This window comes from Lynx canadensis, chromosome A1, assembly GCF_007474595.2.
Source record: "Lynx canadensis isolate LIC74 chromosome A1, mLynCan4.pri.v2, whole genome shotgun sequence".
NCBI lineage: Eukaryota > Metazoa > Chordata > Mammalia > Carnivora > Felidae > Lynx > Lynx canadensis.
Window position 1 is genome coordinate 172,656,643 of NC_044303.2, and position 26,927 is coordinate 172,683,569.

The 26,927-nt window shown below is 38.0% G+C and overlaps 1 protein-coding gene across 10 annotated transcripts in view; it reads left to right on the top strand.

Annotated features, from left to right (window-relative positions):
* The window catches only part of APC (APC regulator of WNT signaling pathway), a 148,754-nt gene extending 123,169 nt beyond the window's left edge, over positions 1 to 25,585 (top strand). For 5 of the 10 annotated variants that reach the window (XM_030326328.1, XM_030326379.1, XM_030326336.1 and 2 more), the window contains 8 exons: positions 3,103 to 3,481; positions 5,451 to 5,546; positions 6,848 to 6,901; positions 10,565 to 10,704; positions 11,257 to 11,334; positions 12,431 to 12,547; positions 15,104 to 15,318; positions 16,811 to 25,585. In XM_030326328.1, the coding sequence (XP_030182188.1) occupies positions 3,103 to 3,481; positions 5,451 to 5,546; positions 6,848 to 6,901; positions 10,565 to 10,704; positions 11,257 to 11,334; positions 12,431 to 12,547; positions 15,104 to 15,318; positions 16,811 to 23,390 (7,659 nt within the window). In that variant the 3' untranslated portion in view covers positions 23,391 to 25,585. The remainder of the gene's footprint in view (positions 1 to 3,102; positions 3,482 to 5,450; positions 5,547 to 6,847; positions 6,902 to 10,564; positions 10,705 to 11,256; positions 11,335 to 12,430; positions 12,548 to 15,103; positions 15,319 to 16,810) is intronic. The other 5 variants (XM_030326354.1, XM_030326362.1, XM_030326398.1 and 2 more) reach the window with 3 other exon arrangements.
* Positions 25,586 to 26,927: the final 1,342 nt, after the last annotated feature.

A 26,927-nucleotide genomic window follows, 5' to 3' on the forward strand; every position in this document is an offset into this window, starting at 1 on the left:
ATTAGCTAGTTTTTTATTCTTTTTCAGCTGTATCATGCACTTCTCTGCAAGTACTCTAAGCTCCAGCCACACTGGCTTCCTTGCTGCTTCCCACGCACTACCTGTCACTTTTCTGCCTCTATGACTTGCCTATGATGGCACACACATCCACTTTCTACACCACCACAAAATGACTGTCAGAATCCGAGGCAGCCTTTAGAGCCCTTCTTGGGCTTTACTTCTTTACAGAACATTTTCTGATTCCCAAGTTCCTCTCACCTCCCCTTGTAGTCTGTCTACCTCCTCGGGGTCACTGCAGTTTGCATGAAGTACTCTCTTTCTTTTTTTTTTTCTTTCTTTTTTTTTTTTTTAATGTTTATTTGTTTGTTTTGAGAGAGAAAGAGGGAAAGCATGTGCAAGCAGGGGAAGGGAGAGAGAGAATCCCAAGCTGGCTCCATGCCGTCCACAGAGCCCAACAAGGGGCTCCATCTCATGAACCATGAGATTATGATCTGAGCTGAAATCAAGAGTCAGACACAGACTGAGCCACCTACATCCCCCTGCATGAAGTTCTCTTGGAAATAGGAACTTTTTTCCTTAATCTTTTGCAGCGTCTAGCACAGAACCTGCACATAAGGGTGTTTAATAAATATTCAGTGAATAGAAAAATTATCAAAATGGAATGTTACCCAGTGTTGGTAAGCTAGTTTTTTTAGAGTCTCTCAGATATTAGCAAGTATTTTAGGACTTTAGAATGGTATGTTTTAAAAAGAAAATAATTATTGTATTGTTGTCATCTCTATAAGTTGGCCAGAGTCTTTAATATTATATTGACAAAGATGAAATTCTAATTTAACTAAACAGTATATTTTTAGTTAAATCTCACTAATTCATTAACTGTTTTCACAGAATACTCTATGTATAATCTTTCTTTACTTTGACAATATAATGGCTCTTAGGAAAAGCATTACTGAAATAATGCTGATTTAAGAAATGAATTTAGAGTAATCAGAGATAATTGTTAATATGAGATTTAATACTTTTAATAACTCACAGCTGCTAATTGAGACCTCTGGTATGCCAGTAACTGTGCTAGAAGTTATGTGTACATTTTCTCTAATCTCAAAAACACTGTGAGGTATTCTTGTCCCTCTTTTTTAAATAAGAAAACTGAAGCAAAAAAAGTTCAGGCAGCTGTTGCATATTTAAATTGGAATTCATCCCCAGATCTGTCCAACATCAATATGTAATTCTTACTATAAAGAAAATCTAATATTCAGCAGTACTACTGCATGAAAATCGGCAGCTAGAATACCATTTCCTGTTGAAGTAACTGGTGAATGATCATATTAAGACCTTACTACATTTTTTAATGCCAGCTACTGTCCTATACAGGTATTATTTCATTTAATCTTCACAGAGGAAATCTCGTTAGGTTAATATCTCCATTTTGCAATTGAGAAAACTGGTCTCAGAAATCAAATAACTTGGTAGTGTCACACAGCTCATTCCTAAGTAGTGGGGCCAAAATTTGAAAGCCCAGTTTTCCACGGTTCTCCCTTCCTAAAACTTTAGTATCTAAAAGTAGTGTGTGTTTATGTATTTAGAGTTTCTTAGCCTCAGCATTGTTGACTGGATAATTCTTTATTACAAGATGTTAAGCAGTATCTCTGGTCTTTTATCTTTTAAATGCCCATAGCACTTTCTTTTGCAGTTGTGACACCAAAAAATGTCTCCAAAGCAAAGCATGTCCTAAGAGGGCCAAAATCACCCCTGATTAAGAACCACTGATTTGTAGAGATGATACATTCTTTATATAATAGCCTCGATTTTTATGTAATAGCTCTCACATTGAAATGAGGCTAACCACGGTGCAAGATAACTGGGTACTGTTTCCAGTCTAATCTACTTCTGAGCAAACCCTTAGAATTTGTTGTCAGAGAGTTATTGATGTTTACTGGTTGCTTTAAAAAAAAAAAAAATTGGTTAAGAAATCTGGCCTTGGAAGGGGCGCCTGGGTGGCTCAGTTGGTTAAGTGTCCCAACTTTGGCTCAGATCATGATCTCGCGGTTCGTGAGTTCAAGCCCTGCATCCGGCTCTGTGCTGACAGCTCAGAGCCTGCAACCTGCTTCGGATTCTGTCTCCCTCTTTGTCTGCCCCTCCCCCGCTCAGCCTCTGTCTCTCCCTCTCTCTCAAAAATAAACAAACATAAAAAAAAAAAAAAGAAAGAAACCTGGCCTTGGAGCACCTAGGTGGCTTAATTGGTTGAGCGTCCAGCTTTTGATTTCGGCTCAGGTCGTGAACTCATGATTCGTGAGATCAAGCCCCGAGTCGGTCTCTCCCCTGAGCATGGAGCCTGCTTAAGATTCTCCCTCTCTCTCCCTCTTTCTCCTTCTCTCTCTCTTTCTCCTTCTGTCTCTCTATCTCTCTCTCTCTCTTTCTCTCTCCCTCTATGTGCCTCTCCCCCTACTCTCACACACCCTCACTCTCTTTTTCAAAATAAATAAACTTAAAAAAAAAAGAATCCTGGCCTTCTACTCCCTATATGATCATGGCATTCTTCCTTTTATGGCAGAATATTTTTATATGTATAAGGGAGAAATTATATACTTTTAATAATATTATAATCTGGTAAAGGTTAGTGATTGTTGAAAACTAGTATGTAGTAAATAATAATTGTTTAAAAGTTTTCTGTTTATTGATTATAGTTATAAATTAAAAGAAGTACAGTAAAATTTTAAATTGTACATTTAAATAAACCACATTCCTCATTTGTGTGTGTGTGTGTGTGTGTGTGTGTGTGTGTGAAATCATTTGATTGTCATTCATTATAATCAATGGATTATTACCAGCTATTCCAGAAAAAGGGCAGTTTAAGTATGTAAGAAGCTACTCTCTCTTTCAACACTGTATGTCACCACTGCTTCTGTTTATTCATATAAACAAATCGGTGATGATTATATGGATTTTGAAATCATGCTCATTACTTCATCCTGGAAAGAGGTTTTGAGTTTTGTTTTTCTTTTTAATGAGTTACAATAAATATCCCATTCATCACTTCATTGGTGTTAGCATTTGGATATTAAAGTCATAATTTTGTTTCTAAACTCATTTGGCCCACAGGTGGAAATGGTGTATTCATTGTTATCAATGCTTGGTACTCATGATAAGGATGATATGTCGCGAACTTTGCTAGCTATGTCTAGCTCCCAAGACAGCTGTATATCCATGCGACAGTCTGGATGTCTTCCTCTCCTCATCCAGCTTTTACATGGCAATGACAAAGACTCTGTGTTGTTGGGAAATTCCCGGGGCAGTAAAGAGGCTCGGGCCAGGGCCAGTGCAGCACTTCACAACATCATTCACTCACAGCCTGATGACAAGAGAGGCAGGCGTGAAATCCGAGTCCTTCATCTTTTGGAACAGATACGAGCTTACTGTGAAACCTGTTGGGAGTGGCAGGAAGCCCATGAACAAGGCATGGACCAGGACAAAAATCCAAGTATGTTCCCTGTAGTGCATGTTACAAAGCAAATGTAAAGTTTTGTAAATGAAAACTTTTTAAGTTAGTATGTTGTCTTTATGAGTGGAATATGAGTGGGATATAGGAATGGGAAGTTCATAGTAGCCATCTACACTGCTAACATAGTTTAAAGCTTAAGTCTGTATTTTTCTAGAAAAAATTGAGCAAAGGGCAACCAAAAAAGTACAGGGAATCAAGAGATATATAGTCATAGCATCGTATATTTAGAAAGAACTTGAGCAATTATGTTTTTCCATCCCTTTCCTTTTATAGATTAAGCTCAAGAAAGTGACTTTATACAAGTTTATTCAGCAATTAGTGACCACACCATAATCTTTACATTTGCATAACATTCTGTTCAGTGGATGCAGAGATATGTTATATCTGTTATGTTATTTGGCCCTCACAACAACCTTGTGAAGTAGGAAGGGAAAGTATTATCTCCATTTTACAGATAAAGAAACTGAGGCTCGGAGTGGCTAAAAGACTTGCCTGAAGCCTCATAGCTACTAAGTGGTAGAGTCAGGAACAGAGGCCAGATCTTCTGACTCTCAACCCAGTGCTCTTCCCACTGTACCATCCTACTTCAGGCCATGGGCCCCACTTACTGGGAGTGATCAGCCACCCAACTCTTTGCTGAGGGAGAAACCCTGGGCAACCAACCCCTCTCCATCAGCAGGGAACATGGGAGTTGGGACCCTTGGGGACATAAGTTACTTCATTCCTGTAGCAAGAACCAAAAGCAGTAAGTATATAAGGTAAGATCTTCTTTTCACCTGGTAAGAAAACACACACACACACACACACACACACACACACACACACACACAGAGGCACACAGGGTGGGGACTGTTGTAGTAACCTGTTGATTTAGGGATAAGGGGTGATGGTGAGAACACCATCAGTGAAGATTTAGCAGGGTTTTTTTAGCTTATGTATAAAGGTGAATGTATTTTAAATTTACAAATTTTCAAGAATGAGAAAATAGCAGAAATGGTCTTTTATATCTGTTTGTCCTAGGGATGAGGAAAACTAGTAAGATACTTTACTGAGAGAATATCGTCTTTATGGAATTGTTTTCTCTGGGCATCTACAATCATGTAACAACTTGTATTTTGTGATCTTAAGAATTGTTCTCAAAATGGTTAAATTAAATATTATTACTTCTGAAAAATAGACTTTTAAAATTTTGATTTCACATAATGAGTTTTGAAACTTTGTACATGGTATTAAATGTGAAGGTATGTTTTCTTGGACGTCTCTTTAGATTTTTGTTTACTCTATATAGTAAGCTTTCTCTACTAGGTTCATACTGTATTTCTTCTTTTTTTTTTTTTTTTTAAGTTTTTACTTACTTATTTTGAAAGAGAAAGGAAGGAGGGAAAGAGAGAGAGAAAGAATCCCAAGCAGGCTCCACACAGTCAGTGCAGAGCCTGATGGAGGGCTCAAACTCAAGAACTGTGGGTTCATGACCTGGGCCAAAACCAAGAGCCAGCCACTTAACCAACGGAGCCACCCAGGCGCCCTATACTGGATTTCTTTATTACATTTGTACACAGCTAAGTGTTTTTAACCCACACTCGTGACAATAGTTTAAATAGAAATTATAACAAAACAACTTTACACCAAAGTGTTTTTATTCTTTTATATATTCAACATAATTTTAAATTATTATTTGAGTTATAGCATAAACCTGCAAGGGATTTATACTAACAGATTTGGTTAAAGGCAGGTAAGTGGTAAATATTTTTCTGGAACCAGGAAAAACCCTTTACTCATATTTTCTTTTCCATGTTTGTCGTATTTATTCATCTATTCAGCAAATATTTGTTGATCTACTAAACTATGCATTAGGGATATTAGCCTTGTTTTTTTTTATTAAGTATAATAAACATTATTGCTTTTGAGAAAACAAAGCATTATGTTTTGTATCAATTTTATTTTTCAGTGCCAGCTCCTGTTGAACATCAGATCTGTCCTGCTGTGTGTGTTCTAATGAAACTTTCATTTGATGAAGAACATAGACATGCAATGAATGAACTTGGTAAGACAAAAATGTTTCTTAATGCCGTAGGAGAAACCAACATTTTTCATCATCGTTGGAGTATAATGCCACACGTTTCTATTACCACCTGCTTCCTCCTTGTAGGAAATGATTATACTCTGGTTTCCGGAGGAAAAAAAAAAAGGTTTTTAATGATAGGCACTGCCACCTTGTTTAAACTAACTTGACTTTTCAAAATCTTAGCCAGCAGTTAGCAGAACTACTAACTGGGCTACTCCTTGCCCCTGTTGCCATAGTAGACCCTATGTGATAGTTGATGAGGAGGGTAATTTAAATTATTTTGAAATGTGGAGCTAGGTGATTGTTCTTGAACTCAGTCACTTCTCATGGACACCAGAAGAAATTATTATTAAAATTCTCATTTATCTTCGTGGTTACCAACACTTTGCTGGATTCTCATGATAAGCAGCATAATATCTCTGAAACTGGTTAATGAAGAAAAGCATTATGGTCTAATTTAAGTTAGAAATATTCCACTAGTTTTGGAAGGATTACTCTTTTGTGTATGTGTTATCACACACTCTAAACCTTTTATAACCTGCATTTTTGTGCACCCCATTTTTCATGTAACGGTTTTTCTTTGATTTCTAGGTTCATTTTGCACATGTGGTATTTATAATTGCATCATGCTGAGCCATCTCATGTGAACTGGATCTCTAGTCGTGCCACAAGCAAGAACCGTACACTGAGTTCCCATCTTAGTGTAGCTGTGCCCTTGCTTTTCATGCTGTTTATTTTACGTTACACTCCAGCCCCCACTTTGTATTCCTACCACCCTCATCATTGTCATTCATCATTTATCTTAAAAGTCACAAAGTCATGAGACTCTTAAACACAGAGAACCTAAATGGCCAAAGATGAGTGTTGTCTCCTTCAGAGTCATCACTTTGGGGGGCTGTGTACTTTGTGAGCTCAGGCCTGTCCTCCAGCCATGCTTTTCTTCCCACAGGCCCTTGCAGTTGGCCCATCTGATTCTCTTTCCTTCCCCCACCCCCAGCCTCCCATGGAACTGAGTGTGGTCTTATGAGTTTGCCCCTCCTTACTACAATCTCAGCATTTGTGAAAATTTTACATTTGAGTGTTTTTTTAATGCTAGTAATTATGGGAAGGGGATAAAAATCATGAATAAACAAGAAAACTAATCCAGTTTTAAACTACTACAAAGGTTCTCCTGTAAATGTCCCTGTGTTCCAATGAACTGTAGATTAGGACTGACACATTGATCATCTGAATTTCAAAGTAAAACGTAGACTCAGTATTTGTTCCTCTTCCTTCTTCAGGTAGGAAGGCTACCCGGGGCATTTCATCACAGGAGCTAGGGCAGGGGCTTGCAGGTGAGGAGCAGGATGGGGCCTCTGGGGGTGTGACTGTTGGCACAGAGCCACAGGGGGTTACCTTCTTCTCATTCCTAGCCTCTAAATTTGTACAAAGCAAAAGAAAGATCAAGGTTTGTGGATTGTGCGGAGATGGAGTAATTAAGCACAAGGTATCTGATAGTGAGGGATAAGGAGGAAAGAAGTCCCAAATAGATGAAGGGACATTCCAAAGCCCAGTCTGCTGGGACTGTCATTTGTACATAGAAGATTCTACAACTTACCCAGGTCATTTAGGTTTGCATCAATTAGTATCACAGGTTTTAGACTATAGTATCAGTGATATATACATTGATTAAATGCCCACTCTGTCCTAGAAACCATGCCATGCCCTGGAGGTAAAAATGATGAAGATATGGTTCTGACTTTCAAGGAACTCATGGCTTATTTGTATTAGTATTTCCAAAACTAGATCATAATAATCACCAGAGGTATTTGTCAAACCATATAGATTCCCTGGCCCTGTAGCAGGCTTAGTAAAGCAGTATCTCCAGAGGGGGTACCCAGGAATCATGTAATAAGTGACCCAGGTGATTCTCATGATAAGGAAATTTTGTGAAACACCAATATATAGAATATTTTTGTTGAGTCCCTAATGTTTATTTTAGAATGAGACGTTTCATGCTAGTGGTGATATCTAAACCCAAGGAAAAGGAAAAAATACACCTTTTAAAACTAAGAATCATCTTTCTATTATCTTTTTTTAATATAAGTCTAAATTAAGGATTCTGTTGAATGGTTTCTTTTGAAACCATTGGTCCTCTATTAGCTTTAAGGTTATGAGGTACCACATTGGATTATATTTGGTCCATCTGGACCCCTTTTTTAAAACACAGACACTGAGCAGAATGTGAAAAAAATCATGCTTATCATCTTTGCATTACCTTGAAAAAGCCTAAGTTTTCTTAGGGCATCTATTTTTTATTCTATCAGTCATGAATTCACATCATATTTTTGTGAATGCATTTATAGTTTTCACATATATATTCATTGCCTTAAAATTTACAGAAATTTTTTTTCATTTGCCTGAAATCATAAAAGATTCTCTCTTTTATCTGATATCCTAAAATTTATTGAATGTTCCTTTTTCTTCATGGTGTTGCTGATATTGACAATATCCTTCTTTAATCATTGTTTTCAGAATCCAGTCCTGAGTTTTTTAATTTTTCCGTTCAAAAAAAACTCTTTGTTCATTTAGTGCCTTCTTGAGACCTTCTTTATTAGATCATTTCACTTTCTTAAGAAAGTGTCACAGATACTGATATAGCAGGCAGGATTTCATATAGTCACAAAGCATAGTATGTTTTGTTTTGGTATTGATAGCCTGCTCTGTAATGCTCGACATCTTGGTGATCTTATCAGTATATAGGGCCACAGTCTTCAATTCATCGGTCACTCCCATTTCCATTTCCTGAGTCAGAACTCTCACTTCTTCTACTGGCTCCTTCTAGTAGTAAGCTCCTTAATACTTTACTCAAGTATTAAATGGTAGAAATTCCTCAGAGCTCTGTTGTAGGTTTTCTTCGTCTCTCCCTAGGCAGTATCTTCCAGTCCATGGCTTCATGTACAGTGTTTTTCAGATTTACATCTTAATCTGAGTTTGAGACACATTATCAAATCATTCATCTGACATCTTCATTTAGATGGTTTTTCAGACATTTTTAACTCAACTGCCCCAACTGAATTTGTTATCTCCTTCATCCCCAAATCTCTGTCTCTTCCAGGGTTCTTTTTCCCAGAAAATGGCATGCCAGCCAACCCAGTTGCTCAGGAGACAATCTCGGGAGACATCCATGACTGTCTCCTCCTTATCCCCTACATTTAGTAACTGAGTACTTTCATTCTGCTTCTTAAATCTGTCTCATCACTGCTCTCCTTTTCATCTCCAGTTCAAGCCACTGTCGTCTCTTCTGTTCTGCAGTTCTTTGTCTTATTTGTCTCCACACGTCCAATTGTAATCCACTATGCACCTTGCAACCATAGGAGTCTGTTTAGAGCACACATTTAATTACTCCTTCTCCTGTCTGAAATCCTTGGTGTGACATATAAAGTCTTGCATGATGTCTCCACCCATTTTTATAGCCTCATCTTGTGACCTTCTCCTTGTTGCTAATTTAAGGTTCAGGGGCTCTTGCACTTACTGTTTCATCTGCCTAAAATGCTTTTGTATTATTCCTGTCCCACCCATTTTAGATACTCATTCATCCTTTAAGTCTTAAACTTTATTTCCTCAGCCTTTTTCTCGATCCTCCCAGTCTAGGTTAAATCCACCTATTACCTTGACCTGTGCTTCTTCACAGTCCATTTTACCTTAATTAATTGTTCAGTGTCTGCCTTTCCTCTAATCTCTAAGCTCCATAAAGATAGTGACGGTATTTTGTTCACTGGCTATGTATTTTTCCATTATCATGGGTGGTTGGAGGAAAACCTTCCTAAATATGGTTTGGATTTTCCTTAACCAAATTAATTTTCACTTATCTATGTTCAAACTCATCTGTCATTACTGCTAGTCATAAAGATTTGCACCAGCCTTCCTACAGTTAATTCCCCTGGCTTGGAATTCTTGACTCCAGTTAGAACTTCTACAAACTTGCAGATTCCTCTACATACTGACCCTTCTAAATCATTTACAAAAATACTAAATGTACAGGTCCTCTTTCAGATTAATAACCTGACTGTTAAGACTTAGAATTTCCAAGAATTGCCTGTTTATATTCATCCTCCTTTTTTCTAAGCCACTTCTCTGTGACAAAACAACATCCCTAGTCCCATGATGATTAACATTGATGATGAATACTATTTTGAATAGCCTCCATATGCATTTTTATTTTTATTCACCTGCTCACCATTTTGCTTTACCTTTTTTATTTTGTTCTGTTTTGTTACTACCCCTTCCTTTATGTCTTTCCCTTTCCTTTTCCTCCTTGCCTTCCTAGTGTTGACCATTGTGGGTCGAGCATACCCAGTGGTGGGAATCACAGAGAAAAAAAATACTCAATTCTAGTGTAGTTGGTATTTGACACTTGAAAGTATCAAAGAAAAGTAAGAAAAATTTTTAAATATATAAATATATATGTAGTTTTATAGAACTTATTAATAAGTTGAACAGATAATTCTTTTTCATAAAAAAAAAAAAAAGCTTTGCTTCATGCCATTTTATTTAGAAATCTCAGGATTCCTAAGGATAATTCTTTGGCAAACCAAAAACATTAATTAGGCCATAGTGTATAACATTGAAGAATGTTTGTAAAGTTCTAATAATAAAAATAAGTTACCTTTTTCTGCCTTCATGCGGGAAGATCTAGTGTTAGAAAGTAGCCTTCTTCATCAATGAGAAGATACAGTGTGTGTGTAGTAAATAGAGTATAATTGCTCACTTCACTAATGAAAGGGTTTGAAGGGTGGAGAAAACTGGCAGAAAATGGAGTAATTATCATTTGTACTTTATGAGTGTATTTCACAAAAGTTCTTTATAACAGTTTTTGTAGCTTGTAGTTCTAAAGACATACTTAAACCATATATTCTCATTCTTTGAGATTTTTTCCTAGTAATTAGTTTTTAAATTTGGTATTACTTGTTTTATTTTAGATTATTGTCTTTTTCCTCTTGCCCTTTTGAAATTAGGGGGACTACAGGCCATTGCAGAATTATTGCAGGTGGACTGTGAAATGTATGGGCTAACTAATGACCACTACAGTATTACATTAAGACGATATGCTGGAATGGCTTTGACAAACTTGACTTTTGGAGATGTAGCCAACAAGGTATGTTTTAGAAGATCCGTTTCTTAAGATCTCTCTGGTATGAGTTAGTTTACAAACTACCTTTCACTAATTTTCTTTTTTTCCTTTCCTCATTAGACATTCACTAATAAAAAACCTGAACTTCACACACCACTGCATATTCTTACTCATTACGTTGTCTTACACCTAAACAAAGGCAAAACATGGAACACAGTAGTGGATTTATGTAATTGCATTTAAAATACTGTTCCTAGGAATGAGAGCAAAAATCTGAAAATCCTGATGACGTATGCAAGTGTACACATATATTGGTTCCGTCTAAATAAGAGACTTTACTTTAAAACCCTTTGCTTATTATTTCTTATCATTTATTCATTTTATTTCTCCAGTATACTAAGAGAAGAACTGATAGCAAAAGACTTATGTAATCTGGTTTTACATCTTTTATGGGTAAAATATTAGGATGATTAAAATGAGACCGTTAAAACTGGATTTGAAGTTTATTAGACAAAAATAAAGCACAGCTTCATTTTGCCTTGTTACTGACCCTCTGTTCCATTTCTAATTTTACAGGCTACACTCTGCTCTATGAAAGGCTGCATGAGAGCACTTGTGGCCCAACTAAAATCTGAAAGTGAAGACTTACAGCAGGTACTAGTTAGAATCACAAATGTTTTTTGGGGGTATTTGTGGGTTAATATCATGATTTAGATTAATTTAAGCTTTGGCTCAATATTTAGTGTCTCATGTTTCAATTATGGTTACATTAATACCAGAATAAAGGAAAATAATTATATTGTAGGAATTCCTTTTGGCACCATATTAGTATTTAGGAGGAATTTCTTTATTAGTAGATTTCTACTCTTAACAGTAGCATTAAGGGGCGCCTAGGTGGCTCAGGTGGTTAAGCACCCGACTTCGGCTTAGGTCATGATCTTGTAGTTTGTGGGTTCAAGCCCCTCATTGGACCCTGTGCTGACAGCTCAGAGCCTGGAGCCTACTTCAGATTCTGTGTCTTCCCTCTCTCTCTGCCCCTCCCCCACTTGCATTCTGTCTCTCTCTCAAAAATAAATATTTTTAAAAACTTTAAAAACAAAAAAAAGCGGTTAGAGTGGACGAGAGCCAAAGCATAAGAGACTCTTAAAAGCTGAGAACAAACTGAGGGTTGATGGGGGGTGGGAGGGAGGGGAGGGTGGGTGATGGGTATTGAGGGCACCTTCTGGGATGAGCACTGGGTGTTGTATGGAAACCAATTTGACAATAAACTTCATATATTGAAAAAAAATAAAATAAATAAAATAAAATAAAAATAAATAAATAAATAAATAAATAAATAAATAAATAAATAAATAAAAACTTTAAAAACAAACCAAAAAAAAAAAGCATTAAAAACAAAACAACTATAGAGGCACCTGGGTGGCTCAGTTAGTTGAACATCCCGGCTCTTGATTTCAGCTCAGGGCTCTTGATTTCAGCTCAGGTCATGATTCGAGGGTCATGGATCAAGCCCCAGGTTGGGCTCTGAGCTGAGCATGGAGCCTGCTTAAGATTCTCTCTCTCTCTCTCTCTCTCTCTCTCTCTCTCTCTCTCTCTCTCTCTCTCCCTCCCCCTCTCCCCCCTCCCTCTCTCTCCCCTCCCCCTTCCCGCCCCTCTCCCCCACTGGCACTCCTGCTCTCTCACTCTAAAAGAGAACAAAACTATAAATTATTTTATATTCAAATTATTCTAAAATTGATTTCATTTGCAGGTTATTGCAAGTGTTTTGAGGAATTTGTCTTGGCGAGCAGATGTAAATAGTAAAAAGACATTGCGCGAAGTTGGAAGTGTGAAAGCATTAATGGAATGTGCTTTGGAAGTTAAAAAGGTACCTTTGAAAACATTTAATATTCTCATTCGGATTTTCATCTTTGGTTACTTTTTCCCATCCCTGAGATTCCTTAATTCGTGACCCGCTTATCTCATCAGTTCTTATTCTTAGACTGCTCTAAACTCCTACTAAAGTATTAAGATGGAAAAGATTGTACAAAGTGTCCTAGGGTAAGTCAGGGTTTTTCGAATTTGACACTGTTGGCATCTTGGACCTGATAATTGTTTGTTTTAAGGGACTGACCTGTGCCTTGTATGGTGTTTTGCAGCATATTTGGCCTTTGTCCATTAGATACCAATACACTTCCCCTCAGTCATGACAGTCAAAAATGTCTCCAGATATTACCAGATGTGCCCCAGAGGGGCAAAGGGAAAGAATCATCCCCAGTGGAGAATCACTGTGTACGTAGTGTTAGTGTTACTCTGTGCTCTCCAGAGTCCTCAGTTTTGCCAGTCACCCTATCAAGAGGTGATAAGACCCAAGGGCAAGGAATTCCTCAAATAATAGTTTGTTTACAAAAGGAAATATCACCAGATGGCATATCTACTTCATAAACTAAGCTAATTTAAAAAGAAAAGCTTAAACTTGAAATCTGGGACTAAGCAGGCGTCCTTTCACCCAACCATTCCCCCTGGACCCACAGCCTACATTATTTTTCTTCAAAATGTCCTTTTCTGAGAAGATAAATAATTTGGGGGGTTTGTTTATTTATTTGTGTATGTATTTTTGTGAAATTATACCAGGAAAACCCAAGAAAATCAACTGAAATATAATTAGAAATAAGAAAAGTATTCAATTAAAAAACTGGTTATAACAATAATATTCAAATATACTTAGGGTCTGCATAAAAAATACCATTAAAACGCTCTTGAAATAGCAGAACACTTGTATTTCTTACAGGGAGGAACATATACAAATGGCCAAGAAGCACTTAAAAAGATACTCAACATCATTAGTCCTGAGGAAAATATAAATTAAAATTAGTGAGATACCATTACATATATTATATTGGTTAAAATGTAAAAGATTAACCAAGTGTTGTCTAGGATGTTAAGCAGCTGGAATTCTCATACACTGCTGGTGGGAATGTAAAATGGTATATACCACTTTGAAGAACATTTGGCAGTGTTTTAAAGGTAAACATATACCAACCATACAACCCAGCCATTCCAGTTCTAAGTGTTTACCAAAGAGAAACAACCTCTGTTCACACAAAATCTTAAACACAGATGTTGTCAGCAATTTTGATAGCCAAAAACTAGACATAACTCTAAAGTATATCAACAGGTGAATGGGTAAAGAAGTTATGGAATGTCCACAATGGAATACTATTTGGCTATTTAAAAAATGAACTATTGGGGTACCTGGGTGGCTCATTTGGTTAAGCATCCGACTTTGGCTCAGGTCATGACCTCTCGGGCCCCGCGCTGGGCTCTGTGCTGACAGCTCAGAGCCTGGAGCCTGCTTCAGATTCTGTGTCTCCTTCTCTCTCTGTCCCTCCCCTGCTCGTGCTCTCTCACTCTCTCTCTCAAAAATAAACATTTAAAAAAATGTTTTTTAATGAACCATTGACACATGCAATAATCTATAATGACAGAAACAGATCAGTAGTTGCTTGGGGCTGGCAGTGGATTACAATAAGATACCAGGAAATTTAGAGCATTGATATGTTTGTTATATACAACTTGCTGTTTTTATTTAATATTAAATCTTAAACATCTTTCCATGTCAGTATATAGAGGGTTTTTTTGGGTTTTGTTATCATGAAATGTCATCTTTTCAGAATGCACACCAATTCTGTCTCATAGTCTAATATGAGCTCTTGTCAGGGTTGCTTGGGTGACTTAGTCGGTAAAGCATCCGACTTCAGCTCAGGTCATGATCTCACAGTCCATGAGTTCGAGCCCTGCGTCAGGCTCTGTGCTGTCAACTCAGAGCCTGGAGCCTGCTTCAGATTCTGTGTCCCCTTCTCTCTGCCTCTTACCTGCTCACACTCTGTTTCTCTGTCTCTCTCTCTCTCAAAAGTAAATAAGCGTTAAAAAATTTAATATGAGCTCTTGCAAGATATGTGTGTACCATCTAAACACATAGAATAAAGTTCATAAAGGTCATTAGTTTAGTATTGTGTTCTGCTTGTTCTATGGGGACATCACTTAAGTTCCATTTGGTATTTTATGAAAGTTGTCCTAAATGAAGAGTTCCTAATACTTTGCCCATGAGGGGCAAGGAGCAGGGGAGTTGTGCAATAATAATAACAACTTACTCAAGGTGTGCTGGGGTGGCCCAGTCGGTTGAGTGTCCAACTCTTGATTTCTGCTCAGGTCATGATCCCAGGGTCAGGGGATCAAGCCCCAGGTCAGGCTCTGCACTGAGTGTGCAGCCTGCTTGGGATTCTCTCTTTCTCTCCTCTGCCCCTGTCCCCTGCTCACACTTTCTCTCTCTCTTTAAAAAAATTAAATTAAAAAAATTAACAACTTAATAGAAGTAAACACAGAAGTTGGAAGAGGCACATTCCAACTCTAATTAGATGACACATGTTCTGTTTCTTAATAGGAATCAACCCTCAAAAGCGTATTGAGTGCCTTATGGAATTTGTCAGCACATTGCACTGAGAATAAAGCTGATATATGTGCTGTAGATGGTGCGCTTGCATTTCTGGTTGGCACTCTCACTTACCGAAGCCAGACAAATACTTTAGCCATTATTGAAAGTGGAGGTGGAATATTACGGAACGTGTCCAGCTTGATAGCTACAAATGAGGACCACAGGTAAGTTTTATATTACTTTTAAATGAATTAGTGTAGAATTCTTACCCTTAAAAAGACCCAGTTGTAAGTAGTGTTTTGTTTAATTGTGCAGGTTCTAAGCCAAATTGTATTTATTCTAACAAAAGTTTATAGTATCACAAAGATGTGTACAAGTAAATAAATGACACTTAAAAGGTATAACCCATACGTAGGGAAAAAAAAGTTACAAATACTACAAAGAACAAAATCTCATTGTATATGTTAGTATGGCATAAAGGAGTATAAGGTTTATAAAGAACAAAACTTAGGTGTATAATCCAGAGAACACGGTAGTTCATGTCTTTCTAACGGTGTCTTAATAATCATAATGTCATTTAACCAACAACCATTTATCTAACTAGGGCTGTGAAACCTAAGAAAGTATCTGAGATACAAGGCACACATTTTCAGAACTTAGGCTCTGTATTTTGTCAACAAAAATATGGGTATCTTTCACAGCATATTTATTTATTTATTATCCAGTATTGCTTCCCATTTTCAGAAAGTCCAGGAGGTGCTTTTAGTAACAGTACTTGTAAAGAATGTGAACATCTTCTCTTTAGGTTTTTGATGCACAGACTAACAAGCCTTATAGCCCTTTCTGCTATGCAAAGAAGACCTCTTAAATTCAGTAAGCACTCAGCTGTTTGCTGGACTGCTGAGAGAACTGTCATGTTAAGGCTCACTGCACACCCTTGCCAATCAATTTTAAAGCCCTCTAAAGTTGAACATGCTGTCATTAAACTTCAGTTTACCGTGCATTAAACAAGCTATGGCTCTTTCAAGTCCCAAAGTTCTCAACCTTTGGGACTCTCAACCTTTGTTTTAAAGTTACCTTTAAATTTCCAAAACCTTTCATTAGAAATAACAAACTACGTGCACAGTTTGACAGCACATTTGTAAGGGGGATGGCAGTACCACAGACTCAATCCAGGGACATAGAGGTTATTCTAAAATGTCAGTTTGCCGGCCTAGGAGCTTACATAAAGCTTACAGCTTTATGACTATATAAAGATCCATCGATCGATTCTTCCACGTCTTCCACTACGTCTTATCAGTCGACATTGTGGCACCCATCCATAGATTAAGTTACCACAAAGTCCCTGTTTAGCATAAGATTTCATGATACATTTATTGGGGAACTCTATGACCATATAAACAAGGCAGATGTGTCTGCTCAGGCAAAAATTTTAAAGGCTATTGGGTCAGAATAGGAAATACAGAATGTGTTAAAATTAACACTTCTTTTAGTCTGACAGATGAGTATTTTTAAACAATAAACATTAAATGAACTAGGAACAAATGGAAATGTGAAATGCTTGAAATTTGTAGTATAATTTGGTGCAGTTTTATTGTGCCTATTAATCAGTTTTAGTATTTATCTTTAGATTTAAATTTGTTTTCTAACCTTTTATTTATTGTTATAATAAGCAGATTTTTACCTTAATTTTGGGATCTCTTCTTTTTATTTCAGGCAAATCCTAAGAGAGAACAACTGCCTGCAAACCTTATTACAACACTTGAAATCTCACAGTTTGACAATAGTCAGTAATGCATGTGGAACCTTGTGGAATCTCTCAGCAAGAAATCCTAAAGACCAGGAAGCATTATGGGACATGGGGGCAGTCAGCATGCTCAAGAACCTCATTCATTCAAAGCACAAAATGATTGCTATGGGAAGCGCTGCAGCTTTAAGGAATCTCATGGCAAATAGACCTGCAAAGTATAAGGATGCCAATATAATGTCTCCTGGTTCAAGCTTGCCATCTCTTCATGTCAGGAAACAAAAAGCCCTAGAAGCAGAATTAGATGCTCAGCATTTATCAGAAACTTTTGACAATATTGACAATTTAAGTCCCAAGGCATCTCATCGTAGTAAGCAACGACACAAGCCAAATCTTTATGGTGACTATGTTTTTGACACCAATCGACATGATGATAATAGATCAGACAATTTTAATACTGGAAACATGACTGTCCTTTCACCATATTTAAATACTACAGTGTTGCCCAGCTCCTCTTCATCAAGAGGAAGTTTAGACGGTTCTCGTTCTGAAAAAGATAGAAGTTTGGAGAGAGAACGAGGAATTAGCCTAGGCAACTACCACCCAGCAACAGAAAATCCAGGCACTTCTTCAAAGCGAGGTTTGCAGATTTCCACCACTGCAGCCCAGATTGCCAAAGTCATGGAAGAAGTATCAGCCATTCACACCTCCCAGGAAGACAGAAGTTCTGGGTCTACCGGCGAGTTACATTGTGGGACAGATGAGAGGAATGCACTAAGAAGAAGCTCCACTGCCCACACACATGCAAACACTTACAACTTCACTAAGTCAGAAAATTCAAATAGGACATGTCCTATGCCTTATGCCAAATTGGAATATAAGAGATCTTCAAATGATAGTTTAAATAGTGTCAGTAGTAGTGATGGTTATGGTAAAAGAGGTCAGATGAAGCCTTCCATTGAATCCTATTCTGAAGATGATGAAAGTAAATTTTGCAGCTATGGTCAGTATCCAGCTGACCTAGCCCATAAAATACACAGCGCAAATCATATGGATGATAATGATGGAGAACTAGATACACCAATAAATTATAGTCTTAAATATTCAGATGAGCAATTGAACTCCGGAAGGCAAAGCCCTTCACAGAATGAAAGATGGGCAAGACCCAAACATATAATAGAAGATGAAATAAAACAGAGTGAGCAAAGACAATCAAGAAGTCAAAGCACAACTTACCCCGTATATACTGAGAGCACTGATGATAAACATCTCAAGTTTCAGCCACATTTTGGACAGCAGGAATGTGTTTCCCCATATAGGTCAAGAGGAGCCAATGGTTCAGAAACAAATCGAGTAAGTTCCAATCATGGAATTAATCAAAATGTAAACCAGTCTTTGTGTCAGGAAGATGACTATGAAGATGATAAGCCAACCAACTACAGTGAACGTTACTCTGAGGAAGAGCAGCATGAAGAAGAAGAGAGACCAACAAATTATAGCATAAAGTATAATGAAGAGAAACATCATGTGGATCAACCTATCGATTATAGTTTAAAATATGCCACAGACATTCCTGCCTCACAGAAACCACCATTTTCATTCTCAAAGAGTTCATCTGGACAAAGCACTAAAACTGAACACATCTCTTCAAGCAGTGAGAATACATCCACACCTTCATCTAATGCCAAGAGGCAGAATCAGCACCATCCAAGTTCCACACAAAGCAGAAATGGTCAGACCCCAAAAGCCACCTCCTGCAAAGTTCCCTCTATCAACCAAGAAACAATACAGACTTACTGTGTAGAGGATACCCCAATATGTTTCTCACGTTGCAGTTCACTATCATCTTTGTCATCGGCCGAAGATGAAATAGGATGTGATCAGACAACACAGGAAACAGATTCTGCTAATACTCTACAAATAGCAGAAATAAAAGAAAACAGTGGAACTAGATCAACAGAAGAGTCTGTGAGTGAAGTTCCAACAGTGTCACAGCACATTAGAACCAAATCCAGCAGACTTCAGGCTTCTGGTTTATCTGCAGAATCGACCAGGCATAAAGCTGTTGAATTTTCTTCAGGGGCTAAATCTCCATCAAAAAGTGGTGCTCAGACACCTAAAAGTCCACCAGAGCACTACGTTCAGGAGACTCCACTCATGTTTAGCAGATGCACTTCTGTCAGTTCACTTGATAGTTTTGAGAGTCGTTCAATTGCCAGCTCCGTTCAGAGTGAACCCTGCAGTGGAATGGTAAGTGGCATTATAAGCCCCAGTGACCTTCCAGATAGCCCTGGACAAACCATGCCACCAAGCAGAAGTAAAACCCCTCCTCCTCCTCCTCCTCAGACAGTTCAGAGTAAGCGAGAGGTACCTAAAAACAAAGCCCCTGCTGCGGAAAAGAGAGAGAGTGGACCAAAGCAAGCTGCTGTAAATGCTGCAGTACAGAGAGTCCAGGTGCTTCCAGATGCTGATACTCTCTTACATTTTGCCACAGAAAGTACTCCAGATGGATTTTCTTGTTCATCTAGCCTGAGTGCTCTGAGCCTCGATGAGCCATTTATACAGAAAGATGTGGAATTAAGAATAATGCCTCCAGTTCAGGAAAATGACAATGGGAATGAAACCGAATCTGAGCAGCCTGAAGAAGCAAATGAAAGCCAGGTAAAAGAAGCAGAAAAACCTACTGATTCTGAAAAAGATCTGTTAGATGACTCAGATGATGATGATATTGAAATATTAGAAGAATGTATTATTTCTGCCATGCCAACAAAATCTTCACGTAAAGCCAAAAAACCAGCCCAGACTGCTCCAAAATTACCTCCACCTGTGGCAAGGAAACCAAGTCAACTCCCTGTGTATAAACTTCTTCCATCGCAAAACAGGTTACAGGCACAAAAACATGTTAGTTTTACACCAGGAGATGATATGCCACGGGTGTATTGTGTAGAAGGGACACCTATAAACTTTTCCACAGCTACATCTTTAAGTGATCTAACAATAGAATCTCCTCCAAATGAGTTAGCTGCTGGAGAAGGGGTTAGAGCAGGAGCACAGTCCGGTGAATTTGAAAAACGAGATACCATTCCTACAGAAGGCAGAAGTACAGATGAGGCTCAAAGAGTAAAAACCCCATCTGCAACTATATCTGAACTGGATGACAATAAAACAGAAGAAGGTGATATTCTTGCAGAATGCATTAACTCTGCTATGCCCAAAGGAAAAAGTCACAAGCCTTTCCGTGTGAAGAAGATAATGGACCAGGTCCAACAAGCATCTATGTCTTCATCTGGAGCTAACAAAAATCAGTTAGATGGTAAGAAAAAGAAACCTACTTCACCAGTAAAACCTATACCACAAAATACTGAATATAGGACACGTGTAAGAAAAAACACAGACTCAAAAAATAATTTAAATGCTGAAAGAACTTTCTCAGACAACAAAGATTCAAAGAAACAGAACTTGAAAAATAATTCCAAGGACTTCAATGATAAGCTACCAAATAATGAAGATCGAGTCAGAGGAAGTTTTACTTTTGATTCACCTCATCATTACACTCCCATTGAAGGAACTCCATACTGTTTTTCACGAAATGATTCTTTGAGTTCTCTAGATTTTGATGATGATGATGTCGACCTTTCTAGAGAAAAGGCTGAATTAAGAAAGGGGAAAGAAAATAAAGAATCAGAAGCTAAAGTTACCAGCCACACAGAACTAACCTCTAGCCAACAATCAGCTAATAAGACACAAGCTGTTACAAAACATCCAATAAATCGAGGTCAGTCTAAACCCATGCTGCAGAAGCAATCCACTTTTCCACAGTCATCCAAAGACATACCAGACAGGGGAGCAGCAACTGATGAGAAATTACAAAATTTTGCTATTGAAAATACTCCGGTGTGCTTTTCTCGAAATTCCTCTTTAAGTTCTCTTAGTGACATTGATCAAGAAAACAACAATAACAAAGAAGGTGAACCTGTCAAAGAGACAGAGCCCCCTGACTCACAGGGAGAACCCAGTAAACCTCAGGCATCAGGTTATGCTCCTAAATCATTTCATGTTGAAGATACCCCTGTTTGTTTCTCACGAAATAGTTCTCTCAGTTCTCTTAGTATTGATTCTGAAGATGACCTGTTGCAGGAATGTATAAGTTCTGCAATGCCAAAAAAGAAAAAGCCTTCAAGACTCAAGGGTGATAATGAAAAGCATAGTCCCAGAAATATGAGTGGCATATTGGCAGAAGATTTGACACTTGATTTGAAAGATATACAGAGACCAGATTCAGAACATGGTTTATCCCCGGATTCAGAAAATTTTGATTGGAAAGCTATTCAGGAAGGTGCAAATTCCATAGTAAGTAGTTTACATCAAGCTGCTGCTGCTGCATGTTTATCTAGACAGGCATCATCTGACTCAGACTCCATCCTTTCACTGAAATCAGGGATCTCCCTGGGATCACCATTTCATCTTACACCTGATCAAGAGGAAAAACCCTTTACAAGTAATAAGGGCCCACGAATTCTAAAACCTGGGGAGAAGAGTACATTGGAAACTAAAAAGATAGAATCTGAAAATAAAGGAATCAAAGGAGGAAAAAAAGTTTATAGAAGTTTAATTACCGGAAAAGTTCGTTCTAATTCAGAAATTTCAAGCCAAATGAAACAGCCTCTTCAAACAAACATGCCTTCAATCTCTCGGGGCAGGACAATGATTCATATTCCAGGAGTTCGAAATAGCTCTTCAAGTACAAGTCCGGTTTCTAAAAAAGGCCCACCCCTTAAGACTCCAGCCTCCAAAAGCCCTAGTGAAGGTCAGCCAGCCACCACTTCTCCTAGAGGAACCAAGCCATCTGTGAAGTCAGAATTAAGCCCTGTTACCAGGCAGACATCCCAACCAGCTGGAGCAAATAAAGGGTCTTCTAGATCAGGATCTAGAGATTCCACTCCTTCAAGACCCGCCCAACAACCATTAAGTAGACCTATGCAGTCTCCGGGGCGGAACTCAATTTCTCCTGGTCGAAATGGAATAAGCCCTCCTAATAAATTATCCCAGTTGCCAAGGACTTCATCCCCTAGTACTGCTTCAACTAAGTCCTCAGGTTCTGGGAAGATGTCATACACATCTCCAGGCAGACAGATGAGCCAGCAGAACCTTACCAAACAAACGGGTTTATCCAAGAATGGCAGCAGTATCCCAAGAAGTGAGTCTGCCTCCAAAGGACTAAATCAGATGAATAATGGGAATGGATCCAATAAAAAGGTAGAACTTTCTAGAATGTCCTCAACTAAATCAAGTGGAAGTGAATCTGATAGGTCAGAGAGACCCGTATTAGTACGCCAGTCAACTTTCATCAAAGAAGCTCCAAGCCCAACCCTAAGGAGAAAATTGGAGGAATCTGCTTCATTTGAATCTCTTTCTCCATCTTCTAGACCAGATTCTCCCACTAGGTCCCAGGCACAGACTCCAGTTTTAAGTCCTTCCCTTCCTGATATGTCTCTGTCCACACATTCATCTGTTCAGTCTGGTGGATGGCGAAAACTCCCACCTAATCTCAGTCCCACCATAGAGTATAATGATGGAAGACCAGCAAAGCGCCATGATATAGCACGCTCCCATTCTGAAAGTCCTTCTAGACTTCCAATTAATAGGTCAGGAACCTGGAAACGTGAGCACAGCAAACATTCATCATCCCTTCCACGAGTAAGCACTTGGAGAAGAACTGGAAGTTCATCCTCAATTCTTTCTGCTTCATCAGAATCCAGTGAAAAAGCAAAAAGTGAAGATGAAAAACATGTGAACTCTATTTCAGGAACCAAACAAACTAAAGAAAACCAAGTATCCACAAAAGGAACATGGAGAAAAATAAAAGAAAATGAGATTTCTCCCACAAATAGTACCTCTCAGACCACTTCCTCAGGTGCTGCAAATGGTGCTGAATCAAAGACTCTGATTTATCAAATGGCACCTGCTGTTTCTAAAACAGAGGATGTTTGGGTGAGAATTGAGGACTGTCCCATCAACAACCCTAGATCCGGAAGATCCCCAACAGGAAATACTCCCCCCGTGATTGACACTGTTTCAGAAAAGGGAAATCCAAACGCTAAAGATTCAAAAGATAATCAGGGAAAACAAAATGTGGGTAATGGCAGTGCTCCCATACGCACCATGGGTTTGGAAAACCGCCTGAACTCCTTTATTCAGGTAGATGCCCCAGACCAAAAAGGAACTGAGGCTAAACCGGGACAAAGTAACCCTGTCCCTGTGTCAGAGACTAATGAAAGTTCCATAGCTGAGCGTACCCCTTTCAGTTCTAGCAGTTCAAGCAAGCACAGTTCACCTAGTGGGACTGTTGCTGCCAGAGTGACTCCGTTTAACTACAATCCAAGCCCTAGGAAAAGCAGCGCAGATAGCACTTCAGCTCGGCCATCTCAGATCCCGACACCAGTGAACAACAACACGAAGAAACGAGATTCAAAAACTGACAGCACAGAATCCAGTGGAACTCAAAGTCCTAAGCGCCATTCTGGGTCTTACCTTGTGACATCTGTTTAAAAGAGCTGGAATGATGAAACTAAGAAAATTATGTGTTAATTACAACTGCTATGTAGAAATCTTGTTTCAGATGAAACTTTAAAAGACTGAAAAATTTTGTAAATAGGTTTGATTGTTAGAGAGTTTTTGTTCTGGAAGCCATATTTGATAGTATACTTTGTCTTCACTGGTCATATTTTGGGAGGCACTCTTGATAGTTAGGAAAAAAATGGTAAAGCCAAGTATATTTGTACAGTATGTTTTACATGTATTTAAGTAGCATCCCATCCCATCATACTTTAATTATTGCTTGTCTTAAAATAATGAACACTACAGATAGAGGATATGATATATTGCTGTTCTCAATCATTTCTAGATTATAAACTGACTAAACTTACATCAGGGAGAAATTGGTATTTATGCAAAAAACCATTCTGTTTTAGTCCTTGTGAATCCATCTAACATTATAATTAATCATGTGGCTGTGAAATTCACAGTAATATGGTTCCCGATGAACAAGTTTACCCAGCCTGCTTTGCTTTACTGCATGAGTGAAACTGATGGTTCAATTTCAGAAGTAATGATTAACAGTTCTGTGGTCAAATTATGTGCATATAGATAGCTACAGTGTAACAATTTACACTATTTTGTGCTCAAAACAAACAAAAAAATCAAAAAATCTGTGTAACTGTAAAACATTGAATGAAACTATTTTACCTGAACTAGATTTTATCTGAAAGTAGGTAGAATTTTGCTATGCTGTAACTTGTTGTATATTCTGGTATTTGAGGTCAGATGGCTGCTCTTTTATTAATGAGACATGAATCGTGTCTCAACAGAAACTAAATGAACATTTCAGAATAAATTATTGCTGTATGTAAACTGTTACTGAAATTGGTATTTGTTTGAAGGGTCTTATTTCATGTTTGTATTAATAATTGTTAAAAAGGCCTCTTTTAAAAGCTTATATAAATTTTTTCTTCAAATTCTATGCATTAAGAGTAAAATTCCTCTTACTGTAATAAAAACAATTGAAGCTAACTGTTGACATTTAACCATTCCATGCATTGGCACTTAACCATTCCTGAAACTTATTATTCTTATATGAGATTAGCTTAGCACTCCTGGTGTTTAATATTTTTTCTTACTCCACTGGGGTTGATTTAAAACAGATTCATGGAATAGCAATGTGCACTACCTAGCACAGGACTGGACGTTGAACATAATAGGCCCACGTAGAGTATTTCTTTTTTCTTAATAGTCTCTTTACTTGAAAATTTTGATTATTCTTAGGTATAAGTAGTCTCTTCCATGCCTGTCTTGCAGTGTAACTGTCTTGTCCCTTCATCTACCCTCTGTTGCTACTGGGTCTGGAATGAACACCTTTTATCACCCTATATGTTGGGGCAAAATTCCAGCAGCTGATTGTAATCAGCATTTTGCCATGCTCAGAAAATGCAAATCACACGGAACTTAAAAGGTTTAACACCACTATGAGATTCAAAAGACAATTTAAAAACCTCTGCCTGTTAGGGAATACTGTTTCTGGTGGGTAGAGTTATGGGGTACATGTGCCATTGCCCCCTTCTTCACAGAGCAGGGAGAGCCTCCTTCATGAAGGAAGATAACTAATACACATATTAACATTTTATCTTCCCAGAATTTGTCCTGAATGATCAGAGGGTGAAAATGATAAATGCTCACATACTGAATAAATGAAAATTTACTTTTAGTGATAAAATTCATGCATTCTGCTTTGAGGGAAGAGAAAAGATATTTAGGTACAGTGGGGATACTGGGAAAAGTGGTTAAGAAGGAGTAAGCACATCTGCTTGATGCCCCTGAAATCACATGTGGTTATGTACCCCTTACATGTGTTTATCAATGCCAGTAAATCCTCTAAAGCCCATACTCTTTCCACTGTACCACTTTGCAAACACTTCAATTTACTGATCTTTGGAATATATCTACATTTAAATTTTTGTCATTTTATCTAAATGAATCGATCGTTTGTGAATAATAATAATAGTTGATGTATTTTTCAAAGGCTGCCTTCTCCAACAGGGATACGCACATATAGGTCATATTTCCTTGCTCTTTTAGTCCTGATTTTCTATTTTTCTGAACTACTGCATGCCAGTTTTTATGAGCACTTCAAGTACTTTTATGGAAAGAGATGGGATGTAAATCGATTAGAATAAAATTGCCTTTTTCAAGGAAGAAAAATTAAAAAAAAAAAACTATCAATGCTGGGAACGAAAAAAAAAAAAAAAAAAGATGCCTTCCACCTGCCAGAAAGCTCAGGAAGTACTGTAAGCAACACCTACTGTCAGATGGTCCTGTCAATCGACATTGCCTGTGGAGGAAAAAGTTGGTATATGAGACTCTTCAGTTTGAACCAAAGCTCTGAATTAGGAAAGGGGCAACCTTCAATTCTACTTCTAGAAGTTTGCAGTGTGCTGCCATAACTGATAGCAGGCCAGATGGTCCCAGTATATGCTTGTTGAAAATGGTAACAGCACAGTGTAGAGAGTAAGAGTTATGATACCTGTTGAGAGAAGCAGGGGGCAGTGCCCCATCTAGCTTCCCACTGCAGCAAACAACTCCCAAGTCGGTGGGTTTCAAACTGGACTGCATCTGAGTCACCAGAAGTGCTTATTAAGACTCAGCAGAGCCACACCCCAAAATGGCTCATTCTGAACAGGGCCCAAGAATTTGCGATTCTAAGAAGGGGTCAGGTGTTGCTTGATGCTGCTGGTCTGGGAACCATACTTTGAGATCAAGTGACTAAGTAACGATAAAGCTCCTTGAGTGATTGCCTTCAGTTCTAGCTATTCCTCTCAACCAGACCTTTTAATCTGAGAAAGTATTCCAACAAATAAACTTTCCCCTGCTTTAGGCATGAATGCTAAGCTATAAAATCTGATATAGCCCGTCCATCTCCACTCCCAATAATAGACAAATTTAGCAGACATGAATTAATTCTAAACACAATAACTATTTCTGAGAAATTGGCCTATGTTCCCTTTGGAACAAAGTTATTGAAAAGGCAAATTTCAGCAAGTACATAATTTGGATTTGCAGTAAGATTGGGACAGACTATGAAAAGGGAACTTTGAAGTTAAGGACAATTATTTTAGATGAAAAGATAATGTGCCTGACTTGCTAATATACTGTGGGAGTGATTAACAGCCAATTAACTGTGGCAAATTGCTATTGGAGAATAAAATTTCCAAATTACCTGAGTACTAAATGGGGCGTTAATGAGAGGGAAATAATGAAATGAAGGGTAAGCCCAAAAGAAACAAATAGCAATGTAAGTAAAAAAAAGTTTTCCCATAAAATATGGGTTGTGTTACCCAAGGTTAAGGCAAGGGATGAGGCTTTTGCTGAGGATGGGAGCCAGCTGCACTATTATCTGAATTCAGGTTATCACGTAGTGTTTTTGTATCTAAAATACAAAAAGAACAGAGTGCCAGAAATGCAAAAGGTAAGCTGCCAAGAGCTGAAGAATATTTGAGTAGTCATATTATTAAAATTTAGCAAATAATTTTTCAA